Here is a 14100-nt window from a genome sequence, read left to right as displayed (position 1 = left end):
AATTCACCTAAAAGGGTCACAGAATCTCCTAGCAGACCTGCTAAGCAGAAGGAAAGTGGTAGAGGCAGAATGGAGTCTGAATCAGGAGGTTTTCACGATGATTACAGAAGCTTGGGGGTTTCCCCAGATAGATCTGTTCGCCAGCCAACAAAACACCAAGGTTGCGAGATTCTTTTCCCTCCACAGGGAGGATCAGGCTTGGGGGCTGGATGCTCTCGCTCATCAGTGGGACTTCCCTCTGTGTTATGCATTCCCTCCTTTCCAGTTAATACCTCTGGTTCTCAGGAAATTCAAGGAAGAATCCACAGATCTATTTTGATCACGCCCTTCTGGCCAAAAAGGCATTGGTTTACTCGGTTGCTGAATCTGGCTTCAAAACCACCTTGGAAGCTTCCGTCCAGAAGAGATCTTCTGATTCAGGGGACCCTGCATCATCCGGAATCAGACCAACTTCAGTTGGCAGTGTGGTTTCTGAGGAAGACCTCTTAAGATCCCGGGGTCTTTCTGAGAAACTCATTACTACCCTTCTCTCCAGCAGGAAGAAGGTTACCAGGGACATTTATATGAAGATTTGGAAAAAGTATAATTCATGGTGTTCCACTAAGGTATGAACTTTTGAATTTAATTTCAGTGCTGGAATTTCTCCATGAGGGAATGGAGATGGGCCTGGCAGCCAGCACCCTTAAAACCCAAGTTGCGGCACTTTCAGTTTTCTTTGAGAGAACCTTATCTCAAGAGACTTTAATTATAAGATTCTTTAGGGCATTAGCCCGCAATAGACCAGTAGCCCTCAAGGTGTTCCCTAGATGGGACCTGTCCATTGTTTTACAGGGATTAACCAAGTTTTCGTTTGAACCTTTGGAAGAAGTTCTTTTAATGAATTTAGTTCTGAAAACAATATTTTTAATTGCTATCACCTCAGCCAGGAGAGTTAGTGAAATCCAGGCACTTTCAGTTGCGGATCCTTTTTTATCAGTATTTCCGGATCGAGTAGTACTCCGTACAGATCCAGCTTTTCTTCCAAAGGTTGTCTCCAATTTTCACCGTTCCCAGGAAATTGTGCTCCCAACTTTTTCCTCGATGCCTGCTATAACTCACAAGAGGAGGCTTTTCATACATTGGATGTAAGAAGATGTCTTCTTCGTTTCCTTTCTGTAACCAGAGTTCAGGAAAACAAATGCTTTTTGTGCTCTTTTTGGGCCCTCGTAAGGGTGAAAAAGCATCCAAAAGTACTTTAGGAAGATGGCTTAGGTGGGCCATCGAGCAAGCTTACTTGGCCCAGGGGGAAGAACCTCCGGAAGGTGTGGTGGCACATTCAACAAGGTCAGTGGCAACCTCATGGGCTGAAAGGGCTGGTGCTTCGCCTGAGCAGATTTGCAAAGCGGCTACCTGGTCGAGCTTTTCGACTTTCCTCAGACACTACAGATTGGATCTGTTGTCAGCCACGGGTCAGGCTTTTGGCAGAAAGGTTCTGCAAGCTGTAGTCCCACCCTAGGTGTAAGTTACTCGCTTATCCTCTCCAGGTGCTGTCCTGAAAGGCGATTGGAGAAAACCTAAGTTAGACTTACCGGTGACGGTATTTCTAAGAGCCTTTCAGGACAGCAGCAACTACCCTCCCTGGTTTTCTCTCTTTATGTGTTATTATATTAACCTGTGGTGGTTGTTATGTTTCATTATGTTTTCCAGCATGTCGGAGGATACCCTATAACTGAGGCATGGTGGAAGAGGTGGAGTTTTTAAACTTGCAGTGTTTCCTGTTCAAGCGGGTGGAGCTGCGCTCTCTCCAGGTGCTGTCCTGAAAGGCTCTTAGAAATACCGTCACCGATAAGTCTAACTTAGGTTTTTTTTTTTCTATTCTAACACATGTAGTGATTGTCGGCACTGTGAACTGCATGTAGCCTCCACTACATAGTGTTGCATTCTGGCAGCCTGACAGAGAATTCCATCCTGTTTCTGGAACTAAATCCAGTCAGGCTGAGTTGAAGCTTTGTATTTTCTGAATGAATACAAAGTTTCCTCTGGCTGAGGTGGCGATCGTAAAGAGTTCCCTTCCCATTATTTCACCAAAGCCAATCAGAGGAAGCTTTGGAAATATTCACAAGATACAAGACTTCCTGTGAACCTGCCCAATGTGCTTTTGTTCGGGTAGAGGATGGGGAGCCCCTGTTCTGCTGCTGGAACATTGTATACTGTAAATGGCAAAGCTTTGCACAGTGCTGCATGTTTTAGATTGATTTGATATGAATTGTTGTAGTTAGTGACCCTAAATCCACCAAATTCGAGGCATGCCTTGAGTGAGAATAACTGTTACCATTGTGCCGATGTTGGCTCTCAAACAAATTCCGTTGCCAACAGTCCGGATATTTATTTATTTTTCCCTGGGACATTCACAGATTTCAGACCCATGTCCTGGGCTGAGGCCGTCCCAGGCAGAATCCCGGAAAATCCATTTTGTCCCGGCAGGAACTGACTGGGCCGGGTGTTTGGTCTGTCCCCCTAAAAAAAAAAAAAAAAAAAAAAAAATTTGCACTGCTCCACCGTCGCCCATTATTATGCTGGGCTGCCCATATAGTAAGGTGGGTGGGCTGGAAGTCAGGACTGGGTGATGGAGGGAGAGGGAAGCATCTTAGAGACAACTTCAGGCAGCTAGTGGCTGAGGTAGCAGGAGGTGGGCTGCACCGCATTTCAGCCAATGGATACACTGTGGGTTGGTGGCCAGGAGCATGGAGCTGCTGTCTACCAACGTTACTGGCTCAGGTGAGGAAGCCGTGTCTTTTTTTTTTTTTTTTTTTTTTTTGGAATAGCACTACAATGTCTGAAGAAGAAAGTGTAGCTGAACCTGTATGTAGCGGCATAACTTCTATAGAGTGAAAAAAAAAAAAAAAAAAGGAAATCTCAGGCTCTAATCACACACTTTAAGCCAGGTCCATTATTTGGTAAAATTAAAAACCATGCCCATTTTTCACCATGGCACACTCCATGCGCTGCATTTTTTCCACTTCTTTTCCTGGACCATGGCTACAAAGGAATGCCCTGCCCCTCATCAAAATAAAACTCTGCCTACAGACACATTTTTGGCAACTATGCAAACTTTCATCCAGTGGCTGGTGCCCTAGCTGATCGTATGCACACCGCCATGGCAGATCAGATAGGCTAAGACGGTAGCTTACTTGGCTTTATAGGATAGGAAGGTTTGGTTTCGGTCTGATGAAATGCAGATTCGGTGCTCTATCAGTGCAAAGAAACTAGATGACAGGCTTAGTTTTTGATTATCAATTTTTACATTTAACAGGTAGTAATTTAGAGTTTTTGGTGTCTAGTGTTTTAATTACTAGAGTGCTTCTTTTCATAGGAACACTTACTGGAATTTCTATCTGGAAGCCAGTTGGAGGATGATGAGAGCAGGATAGCCTCAGTTTCAACCCCATGTAAGAGTATGGATTTAAGAAAGGTAATTGTTTTAAAATTTTATACTTTTTTGTGTTTGTGGAAAACCTTAAATTACATATGATTTACATCTACATTTCTACAGAGGAAAGAAGTTGTACAAAGGATCTTTTGTTCATACTTGAGTCTTCTAGTGAATTCTAAAAATGACATTGCTCTAGCCCAAGTCCTAAACTGCCCAGACAGAGGCCTGGGAAGAGAAGCCTTCACAGACCTTAAACATGCTGCAAGAAACAAGCAAATGTCCTTGTTCTTGGTAAGTTATTTTAAGATCATAAATCTGACTAAATTGGTAAAAGATTGGACTTGCCTGTTCTTGTACCTTTCCCCCCCCCCCCCCCCTTTTTTTTTTTTTTTTTTTTTTTTGTTACTTAACCCAGGACCCTGCATTCACTAGATCATCTGGTCTCCCACAGTACACAGAAATGCAATTTTTAGTAAATATAAAATGCTAAATACCTTTTCTCATCAGTCTTGTTGCTTCTTGAAATGTCTGGCCAAGCAATGGTTAAAGCTTGTAGAAGGAGTTTTTATTCTCCCCTAACTGTCCTATGAGGCTGCATAAATCTTAATCCTGTGCTGCAGTGCTGATTGGCCCTGTGCTGATCACATGCATTCTTCCTCCCCCCCCCCCCCCCCCCCCAAAAAAAAAAAAAAAAAAAAAACACTCTAGCAATATACACCAAACTGAGCACGTGCAGAGTACCTCCTAAGGCTCTGTGCCATCAGCAGATGGTTTGGGGAGATTTAAAAGAAGGGGAGAAGCAGGATCAAACAACCTTTTTACTCAATGCAGAGGATTAACCCCTTAGGTTCCACAGTGAGTACGGCAAGATGCATGCTTTACTGCATGTACACACTGATTTTGCTGTTGTGGGTTTAGTAACCCTTTAATTGATTGCATATTGTAAATCTTGCTGCAATCAAAGGGTCCTTTCACACGGAGTGGACTGTTTTTTGATCGGCTCCGACACTTTTTTTTTTTTTTTTTTACGGACACAGATGTCACTTGTGTCCGTATGTCCGTTTATCATCTTATCCATTTGCGGATGATAAACTGAGATAATGTATGTCAATGGGATTGCGGATGTCAGCCGATGACACCGCTGACATCCGTTTTTGCGTCCGTTCAGTTTTTTTAAACAGGAGAAAAATAGGGTTCTCTTCCGTTCCAAAAAATGGAACTGAACGGAAAGAACGCAAATCGTATGTCAGCGGATGGTCATCCACTGACATCCGCAATCCCATTGACATGCATTATGTAAATTTTTTTTTTTTTTTAATCTGCAAAAAAATGGGATGAAAAACGGACATACGGACCGCCCGTGTGAAAGGACACTTAAAGCGGTAGTAAACTTAAAAAAAAAAAAAAAAAAAACCTGCAAGACAAAGGCATAATGAGCTAGTATGCATTGCATACTAGCTCATTATGAAACACTTACCTTAGAATGAACCCCTGACACGGACCCCCGGACACCGCTGTGGGCGCTGACATGATCCCTCGGCACCTCATCCGGGTTCGGCTCTGGCGCTGTGATTGGCCGGAGCTGCGGTGACGGCATGCGCGCGGGAGTAATTTTCCAACAATTCCCTGCAAGGAACTCTGAAGGTCCCCCCGGACCTTCAGAGCGCATGCGCCAGCGGCTGCATGCAAAGTAAATTTCTCCTAAGGTTTAGGAGATATTAATTGTACTTACAGGTAAGCCTTATTATAGGCTTACCTGTAGTTAAAAGTAAAAAAAAAAAGCAGTATACTACCACTTTAAAGATGCTGAGTGCGGCATAGAAAATTTTGAAGATGTAAAATTCCCCAATTGTTTGAGTAGTGTTTAGGTTGAATATATGACTCTTAAATGTGTTGACGTGTGAGACACCCGGGCAGACGTACCCATCTATTTTTCTTCTTCTTTCCTTTTTTCCTTTTTATTGCTTCTGACAACTGTCTAACATCCTATCCTTTTTTGTTTCCTCTTTCCTTATTTCGAGGTATAAATGCTACATTTTAGGAGGTTCATAACCCCATAATTGGGTTCGTTTATAATACTTGGGAAATGTTTAGTGCTTGCTGAGAACTGGGTTCGCTGGCTGTGGGCTTCCCATTTTGGGTCGTCTATGACCGGTGTATGTGGTTCAAGGCGGTTCTGATCTCAGGGACTGGGACTTAATGCTCCATAAAAAAAGACTTCAGCAATGATTATATAGATACTCTACTACTAGTGGCTAGAATAGTTTTATTGCTTCATATCCATGTTTTTACAAGGACATTCCCACATGGTTTATTATATTTGATAGGTAATGGTATACCCGTGACCTCTGAAAAGATATAATCTGACTTTCTCTGTTGAACTGCCCCCCCCCCCCAACCCCAACCAATGTACCATTTACGTTTTGTTCAAATGGAGCATTCATTGATTGTTCCGTGCTCTATACTTTTACAACACTTATATATATATAAATATATATATTATATTAATAAAAATTAACCTAACAGGTGCATGTTCCTCAATGCTGATAGTGTGCGTTGACATGCACATGCTTGGCTCTCATATTGTTACCAGCAGCTTAATGTTAATGCAGCTGCTTCATCTCAAAATACATAAATAGGGCTGCCTGCACACGAATGCACAGAACACCTGTGCATCCTGCATAGGTAGAGATGGCCCTTCGCACAGATGTACGTCTGTGTAACTGAGGTCTTAACGCCGGCCTACAGCCAAATGGTAATTGATTTAATTTTTGTTACATATATGGGTGCTGTTTTTAACTGTCAAATTATTTTGTAGTAGTGTGGGGTCCACCCCCAGTCAGTCCTGAAATTACACAGCAAATTGCACACAGATGACCACCTTCTCCTTTCTCTAGTCTCTATGGTTGGGGATTACTTAGCTTGGTCACTTCTCTACCTGCACATTTTCAGTACTGACTCTATACAGGTTGTATTCAAAATAACTGCTTTAAATTGCAATCAACAACCTTCTCAGAGGATCGGCTCTTTAAAGCCATAGTAAAGGCTAAAAAAAGATTGCATACTAGCACATTATGAAAGACTTTCCTTGAAACACAGCTGGAGAGGCTTCCATCTATCTTCATCCAGTCTTCCTTCCAGGTTCATGGGCTGTTGCCGTTTGGATGGTTGAGTCACGATGACATCACTCCCACACATGGGAATTACGGCTGCAGCTCTGAAGGAATGACACGGGTATGCCATTCCTTCAGAGTGCATACGCCAGTGACGTCAACGGATGCTGATCCCTAGAATATCTCAAACGGTGCATGTTTAGGAGATATTCATTTAGCCTACAGGTAAGCTTACCTGTAGGTAAAAAAAAAAAATTAAAATACCGCGTTTACTACCACTTTAATACCAAGTCTTAGGACTCCATTAACAGTATCGCTACTTCCAAATGGAGGGGATGAATTCCTTTTGCGGTCAGATCATCCCTTTAAAAAGAGTGTGCAAGAGGCAGAGTAGACCTAAGACCCAATGGGCTTGTGTAGTTATTCTTTAAGACCACCTCAACAATTAAAATGGCCTGTAGTAGGAACTTTGTGATATCTTTCATTAAATTTTGTGTGTAAATTGGGGGGGGGGGGGGGAGCACACGCTAGAGGAGGATTTGGCAGAAGATGCTTGGTGGCTGCTTCTGGCTTCAAACAAGGAAATTCCTATCTATTTGACAGACAAATTGGCTCCTGCACCTGTTGGCCACTCTGGAGAGCTGGGTGGGGGGTGGGTCTTGAAGCTGAAACGGACTACGGAACTATAGTTACTGCATACAGTAGGCACAGCATCCTATAGATCCCAAGTCGGGAGGTGATGTAAACGAACCACATTGGCATGGATCTGCTTCTCTGCCTAGCATGGTCAGTGGCTACATTTTATTAGGAATCAAATGTATAACCCAACACTTTGTAATTTTTTATTTTTTGGGGTAACCTTTTGGGGTAACCTATACTGTGTAACTGTGGTCTTAACCCCCGGCCTACAGCCAAATGGTAATTGATTTAATTTTTGTTACATATATGGGTGCTGTTTTTAACTGTCAAATTATTTTGTAGTAGTGTGGGGTCCACCCCCAGTCAGTCCTGAAATTACACAGCAAATTGCACACAGTGGTATCTTGTATGATTCTATAAAACTAAAGCAGTGACTCTCCTGTACTAGGTGGCAACGTCATTCATAAGGACACTGGAGCTTGGCGGAAAGGGCTATGCGCCATCTGAGTCTGATCCATTAAGAAAACATTTGAAGGGCCTTTCTTTGTTTGTTCATTTTATTGACAAACTCAATGAAGTGCTTGGGGAAACACAAGATGCAAGGTAAATCTGTTTTTTCCTTTGTCTTCTCAGGCCTCTTATACTTGACCATTGTTCATTGATAACCTGCACACTCTGAGACCCACATCTGTACACTTAGCCATTGTCTAAAGTCATTAGGTGTTGGCTGTGTGTGTGTGTGTGTGTGTGTGTGTGTGTGACAAGCTTTTACAAAATATTTGCGAAGTGTGAGCGTCTTTGTTGAAACCTTTTGAAGAGAACCATCTAAAAGCCATCAAAGTCAGGTGCAAATACTGTAGTTGCTGACTTTAACAACCTAATTCAATTTACCAGACAATGGAGTTTAGGGATGCCTTCCCTGAAGCCCATTCTTTGCAAGGGTTCAGATTATTAGGTTTACATCCCTTCCTGATGTCCACAGCCAGCTCTCCACTGCGCATGCACAAGAGCATGTGGTGCTGTCAGACTGGTTCTGCAGCTTCCTGGGATGTGTGAAGTGTCCCAGGAGGCTGCAGGCAGTGGAGAAGGCAGTCCAAGGTGACCAAATTCTCACTTGGATGAAGATCTAAGGAAGTGTGAATGGGTGCCTGACAAAAAAAAAAAAAAAAAAAAAAAAAAAAAAAAAGTAATGACGTGAGGGCGTTAAACCCTAAGTCCCCTTTCACACTAGTGGACCGTTCAGATCCGCCTGTCAGATTTTCAAGCGGATCTGAACGGATGCCCCATGCATCTCTTTGGGGCATTGGATGTCAGCAGAGACATGTCCACTGAAATCCGATCCGGTCTGTACAGATGGAAACCCTATTTTCCATTCGTCCATCGGATTGGATGAGAACGGACAGGCGGTCCGTTCTCATCCGATTTCCCCCATAAAGAACAGCGGGGACCTGACAGCTCCGTCTCCGCACACAGCGCGAAGACAGCTTCCATCCGCCTGCTCAGCGGGGATCGGCGGATCGATTCCCCCGCTGAGAAATACGGAGTCCGCCGACGGACTCCCATGTGTGAAAGGGGCCTAAAGGGTCTTTAAAGGCAGTGATTTTCTAGCAGTTTCCTGCAATGAGTCGCTAACCACACCTGACCAGATGTCCAGACTTCTGTATATTATCTGCATGCTTTGACAGTCTTTTGTAGCATTACATATGCTAAATATATGGCTCTTGGGTGATGTTAGGGGCCACAGATTTGGTCCCTATTCTTTGCAAGCTGAGATTTCAAGCCGTATAAAAAAACCAAAACCAAAAATCTGTTATGTTGCAGCTTACCAGTGATTAGATGTGGTGGCTGCATCGGTTTTCTTTTCTTTAGCTTTTTCTTTTTCCCCCTCTGTTTTTCATCTGGCGATCTAGTCCCTAACATACCATCTGTAATTTGTATTGACACAATGCCCTGAAGGAATGAGCACAGGAGGCACAGCAGCATTCTCAGTCTAAGCTCACTCTCTACTCTTTATAAGCTACTACATCAAACCGTGGGTTTTTTTTTTTTTTTTTTTTTTTTTGGGATAAAGGTTTTCGTATTAAATGAAAACTGATCACTTTAACCACTTCAGCTTTGGAAGGTTTACCCTTCTTCATGACCCAGGCAATTTTTTGCGATACGACACTGGGTTACTGACCATTGCGTTGTTTGACGCTGTACACAAAAAAAACACACAATTTTATTTTTGAGTACAGCGTTACACAACAACGCAATTGTCAGTAACCCAGTGTCGGCTCGCAAAAAATGGCCTGGGTCATGAAGAAGGGTAAACCTTCCAAAGCTGAAGTGGTTAACCACTTGCCGACTGCCTAACGCCGATCTACGTCGGCAGTCAGCCCCTCACAGGCAAAGTGACGTAGGGCTACGTCACTAGCTTGTGAGGGTCTAGGGAGCGAGCGCGCCCCCGCGTGGTCACGGACCCCCCCCCCCCGCGTGTGACCAGCGGACCCGATGTCCGCCGGTCACTCGGCGATCGGCGGGGGAGAGGGAGAATGTCAGGCAGCTTGTGTAAACAAGCCACCTGTCATTCTCCTCGCTGTAAAGACACTGATCAAACGGATCTAGTATGTAGATCCGTTGATCAGTGTCCTTACAGCTCAAGCCACAGCCAATCACAGTAGAAAGGGATACACACAGCCCCTCCCTCCCAAATAAAGTTAACCCCTTCACAACCAGTGTATTTTTACAGTAACAGTGCATATGTATAGCACTGATTACTGTAGAAATGTCACTGGTAACCACAAAAGTGTCACAAATGTCAGTCAAGGGTCCGATCTGTCCTCCCCAATGTCGCAGTACCGCAAAAAAAATCGCAGATCGCCGCCATTACGCGTTAAAAAAAACAACAAAAATGACAAAAATCTTTCCCTTTGTTAGTAAACGCGATAACTTTTGCGCAAACCAATCAAAATACGCTTTTTGCAATTTTTTTTACCAAACATATGTAGCATAAAACAAATTGGCCGAAAATTTTAAAAAATTTTGATTTTTACTTTTTTTTTGGGGGGGAATTTCATATAAAAAAAAATGTGAAAAATATTGTTATTTTTGCAAAATTGACGCTCTTTTTTTTGTTTATAGCGCGTGATCAAAAAATCGCACAGGTGATCAAATACCACCAAAAGAAAGCTCTGTTTGTGGGAAAAAAAGGACGTCAAATTCGTTTAGGTACAGCGTCGCACGACCGTGCAATTGTCCGTTAAAGTCACGCAGTGCCGAATCGCAAAATACCCCCTGGTCAGGAAGGGGGTAAAATCTTCCGGGGCTTAAGTGGTTAAAGTGATCCGTTTTCATTTATTAATAAGAAAACCTTTATCCCAAAAAAAATCACAATTTTTTTTTTTCACAGATGGAGCCTTATTTTGGTGGTATTCACCTCTTGCGTTTTTGATTTTTTTTTTTTTTTGCACTATACAAAGTACGGGGAGGTGATTGTAAACGGAGAGTACTTTATAATATTGTAAGCATCTCACAGGATTGGCGCTGAATAGTACATATTTTTTTTTCTCACATTTACACAGTATCACTATTGTTTAAACAGATCAATTAAGCCACCTCTTATCTCTGGTTTAAGAAATTCCAGACTATAGTCAGCCAAATAAACACAAAGCACCACATTATTTATTGCTGCAAACACTGTTCTTGTACAAGCCTTAAAGTGGTAGTATACTCCGTTATATGACTTTTACCTACAGGTTAGCCTATAATAAGGATTACATGTAGGTACTATTATCTCCTAAACCTGCACAGTTTAGGAGATATTCAACCTGCATGCAGCCGCTGACGTCTGCAGCGCATGCTCTCTGAAGGTTCAGCGGACCTTCAGAGCTCCTTGCCGGAAACTCCAGCGCACATGCGTGGGAGTGACGTCATCGCGGCTCCGGCCACTCACAGCGCCGGAGCCGCCGAACCAGGAAGAGACGCAGAGGGAGCATGTCGGCTCCCTCAGCGTTGTCCAGTTGACCGTGCCGGGGCTTCATTCTCAAGTAAGGATTTCATAAGGAGCTAGTATGCGATGCATAGTAGCTCATTATGCCTTTGTCCTGCAGGGTTTGTTTTAATGAGTATACATCCACTTTAAAGCGGTTGTCTACCCTGCTTTATTTTTACCTATAGGTAAGGCTTATGCCCCATACACACGTGCAGATTATCTGCAGACTTTTGTCTGCAGACTTACCTTTTCTATGTAGTGCAAGGGCCTGCCGGATTGCATACAAATTGAAAGTGTTTAGGTTTGACCTCATATTACATGGTTTTGGTAAGTCTGCAGACAAAAGTCTGCAGATAATCTGCATGTGTGTATGGGGCATAACCTGTAGATAATATCTCCTAAATGTGCACTGTTTAGATATTCACTCTGCATGCAGCGGCACATGCGCTCTGAAGGTCCGGCATATCCATAGAGCTTCTTCCTGGAACAGAGGAGCCCACGAACCTGGAAGAAATGCCAGAGGAACATGTCAGCGGTGACTGGGTACCGCTGTGGGGGCTTTGTTCTAAGGTAAGTATTTCATGATGTGCTAGTATGCGATGCATTCAAGTACATGTCATTGTCTGGCAGGCTTTTTTTTTTTTTCTAAAGTGAAGCCGTGATGAATTCTAATAGCAATTAAAATGAATGGGTCCACTGTTTGGGTAGAGACAACAGTCTGGCATTCTTTTGTACTAGCACATTAGGGTGATTCCAGTTGGGGGGGACTTGAGTAACCCTCTTGAGGGGGTGGAAATGTCCAAAACAATCTAACAAAGTTACATTTTCCTCTCTTGTGTCCTGCTTTGCTTTTTATTAGACCTCTCCTGAAGTCTGGTGAGAAACGCAGACATTTCAGAGTGCAAATCTCATGCTTCTGGCTGCGCTCAGTGGTTCCTCTTGTCAACCTCGCCATCACTACTTCTATCCTGTAGTGACATAAAGGTACAGTGCGTTGCGAAAGTGTTCTGCCCCCTTGAACTTTTCGACCTTTTGCCACATTTCAGGCTTCAAACCTAAAGATATAAAACTAATTTTTTTGTGAAGAATCAACAAGTGGGACATATCATGAAGTGGAACGAAATTTATTGGATATTTCAAACTTTTTTAATAAATAAAAAACTGAAAAATTGGGTGCGCAAAATTATTCAGCCCCCTTAAGTTAATACTTTGTAGCGCCACCTTTTGCTGCGATTACAGCTGTAAGTCGCTTGGGGTATGTCTCTGTCAGTTTTGCACATCGAGAGAGACTGAAATTTTTGCCCATTCCTCCTTGCAAAACAGCTTGAGCTCAGTGAGGTTGGATGGAGAGCGTTTGTGAACAGCAGTTTTCAGTTCTTTCCACAGATTCTTGATTGGATTCAGGTCTGGACTTTGACTTGGCCATTCTAACACCTGGATATGTTTATTTGTGAACCATTCCATTGTAGATTTTGCTTTTTGTTTTGGATCAATGTCTTGTTGGCAGACAAATCTCTGTCTCATGCCCCATACACACGTGCAGATTATCTGCAGACTTTTGTCTGCAGACTTACCTTTTCTATGTAGTGCAAGGGCCTGCCGGATTGCATACAAATTGAAAGTGTTTAGGTTTGACCTCATATTATATGGTTTTGGTTAGTCTGCAGACAAAAGTCTGCAGATAATCTGCACGTGTGTATGGGGCATCTAGTCTCAGGTCTTTTGCAGACTCCATCAGGTTTTCTTCCAGAATGGTCCTGTATTTGGCTCCATCGAGCATCCCGTCAATTTTAACCATCTTCCCTGTCCCTGCTGAAGAAAAGCAGGCCCAAACCATGATGCTGCCACCACCATGTTTGACAGTGGGGATGGTGTGTTCAGGGTAATGAGCTGTGTTGCTTTTACGCCAAACAATGTTTTGCATTGTTGCCAAAAAGTTTGATTTTGGTTTCATCTGACCGGAGCACCTTCTTCCATATGTTTGGTGTGTCTCCCAGGTGGCTTGTGGCAAACTTTAAACAACACTTTTTATGGATATCTTTAAGAAATAGCTTTCTTCTTGCCACTCTTCCATGAAGGCCAGATTTGTGCAGTATACGACTGATTGTTGTCCTATGGACAGAGTCTCCCACCTCAGCTGTAGATCTCTGCAGTTCATCCAGAGTGATCATGGGCCTCTTGGCTGCATCTCTGATCAGTCTTCTCCTTGTATGAGCTGAAAGAGGGACTGCCAGGTATTTGTAGATTTGCAGTGGTCTGATACTCCTTCCATTTCAATATTATCGCTTGCACAGTGCTCCTTGGGATGTTTAAAGCTTGGGAAATCCTTTTTGTATCAAAATCCGGCTTTAAACTTCTCCACAGCAGTATCTCGGACCTGCCTGGTATGTTCCTTGTTCTTCATGATGCTCTCTGCACTTTAAACGGACCTCTTGAGAGTATCGCAGTGCAGGTGCATTTATACGGAGACTTGATTACACACAGGTGGATTCTATTTATCATCATTAGTCGTTTAGGTCAACATTGGATCATTCAGAGATCCTCACTGAACTTCTGGAGAGAGTTTGCGGCACTGGAAGTAAAGGGGCTGAATAATTTTGCACGCCCAATTTTTCAGTTTTTTATTTGTTAACAAAGTTTGAAATATTCAATAAATTTCATTCCACTTCATGATTGTGTCCCACTTGTTGTTGATTCTTCACAAAAAAATTAGTTTTATATCTTTATGTTTGAAGCCTGAAATGTGGCAAAAGGTCGCAAAGTTCAAGGGGGCCTATTACTTTCGCAAAGGCACTGTAAATGGGAGGAGGGACCATTGAGGGCAGAAGGGGGATAGGCAAGTTCAACATTTTTTTTACCTGACATGCTTGCTTTCAGATTGCAAGGTGCATAAGTTTCTTGAGTCTTCTGGTCTCTTGAAAAAAAACATAATTCTGCACACCTCATTATTGGCCCTTTTTTCT

The 14100-nt window shown here is 43.0% G+C and overlaps 2 protein-coding genes across 3 annotated transcripts in view; one reads left to right on the top strand and one right to left on the bottom strand.

Annotated features, from left to right (window-relative positions):
* The window catches only part of PARPBP (PARP1 binding protein), a 169611-nt gene that overhangs the window by 120851 nt on the left and 34660 nt on the right, over positions 1–14100 (top strand). For both annotated transcript variants that reach the window (XM_082256500.1, XM_082256499.1), the window contains exons 4-6: positions 3353–3451; positions 3533–3703; positions 7613–7767. In XM_082256500.1, the coding sequence (XP_082112626.1) occupies positions 3353–3451; positions 3533–3703; positions 7613–7767 (425 nt within the window). The remainder of the gene's footprint in view (positions 1–3352; positions 3452–3532; positions 3704–7612; positions 7768–14100) is intronic.
* Positions 1–14100, bottom strand: part of NUP37 (nucleoporin 37) — a 153454-nt gene that overhangs the window by 128662 nt on the left and 10692 nt on the right. The window lies entirely within an intron of this gene.

The sequence above is a fragment of the Pelophylax lessonae genome, assembly GCF_965119305.1.
Source record: "Pelophylax lessonae genome assembly, chromosome: 4".
Classification (NCBI taxonomy): domain Eukaryota; kingdom Metazoa; phylum Chordata; class Amphibia; order Anura; family Ranidae; genus Pelophylax; species Pelophylax lessonae.
This window is presented reverse-complemented; position numbering and strand designations above follow the sequence as displayed.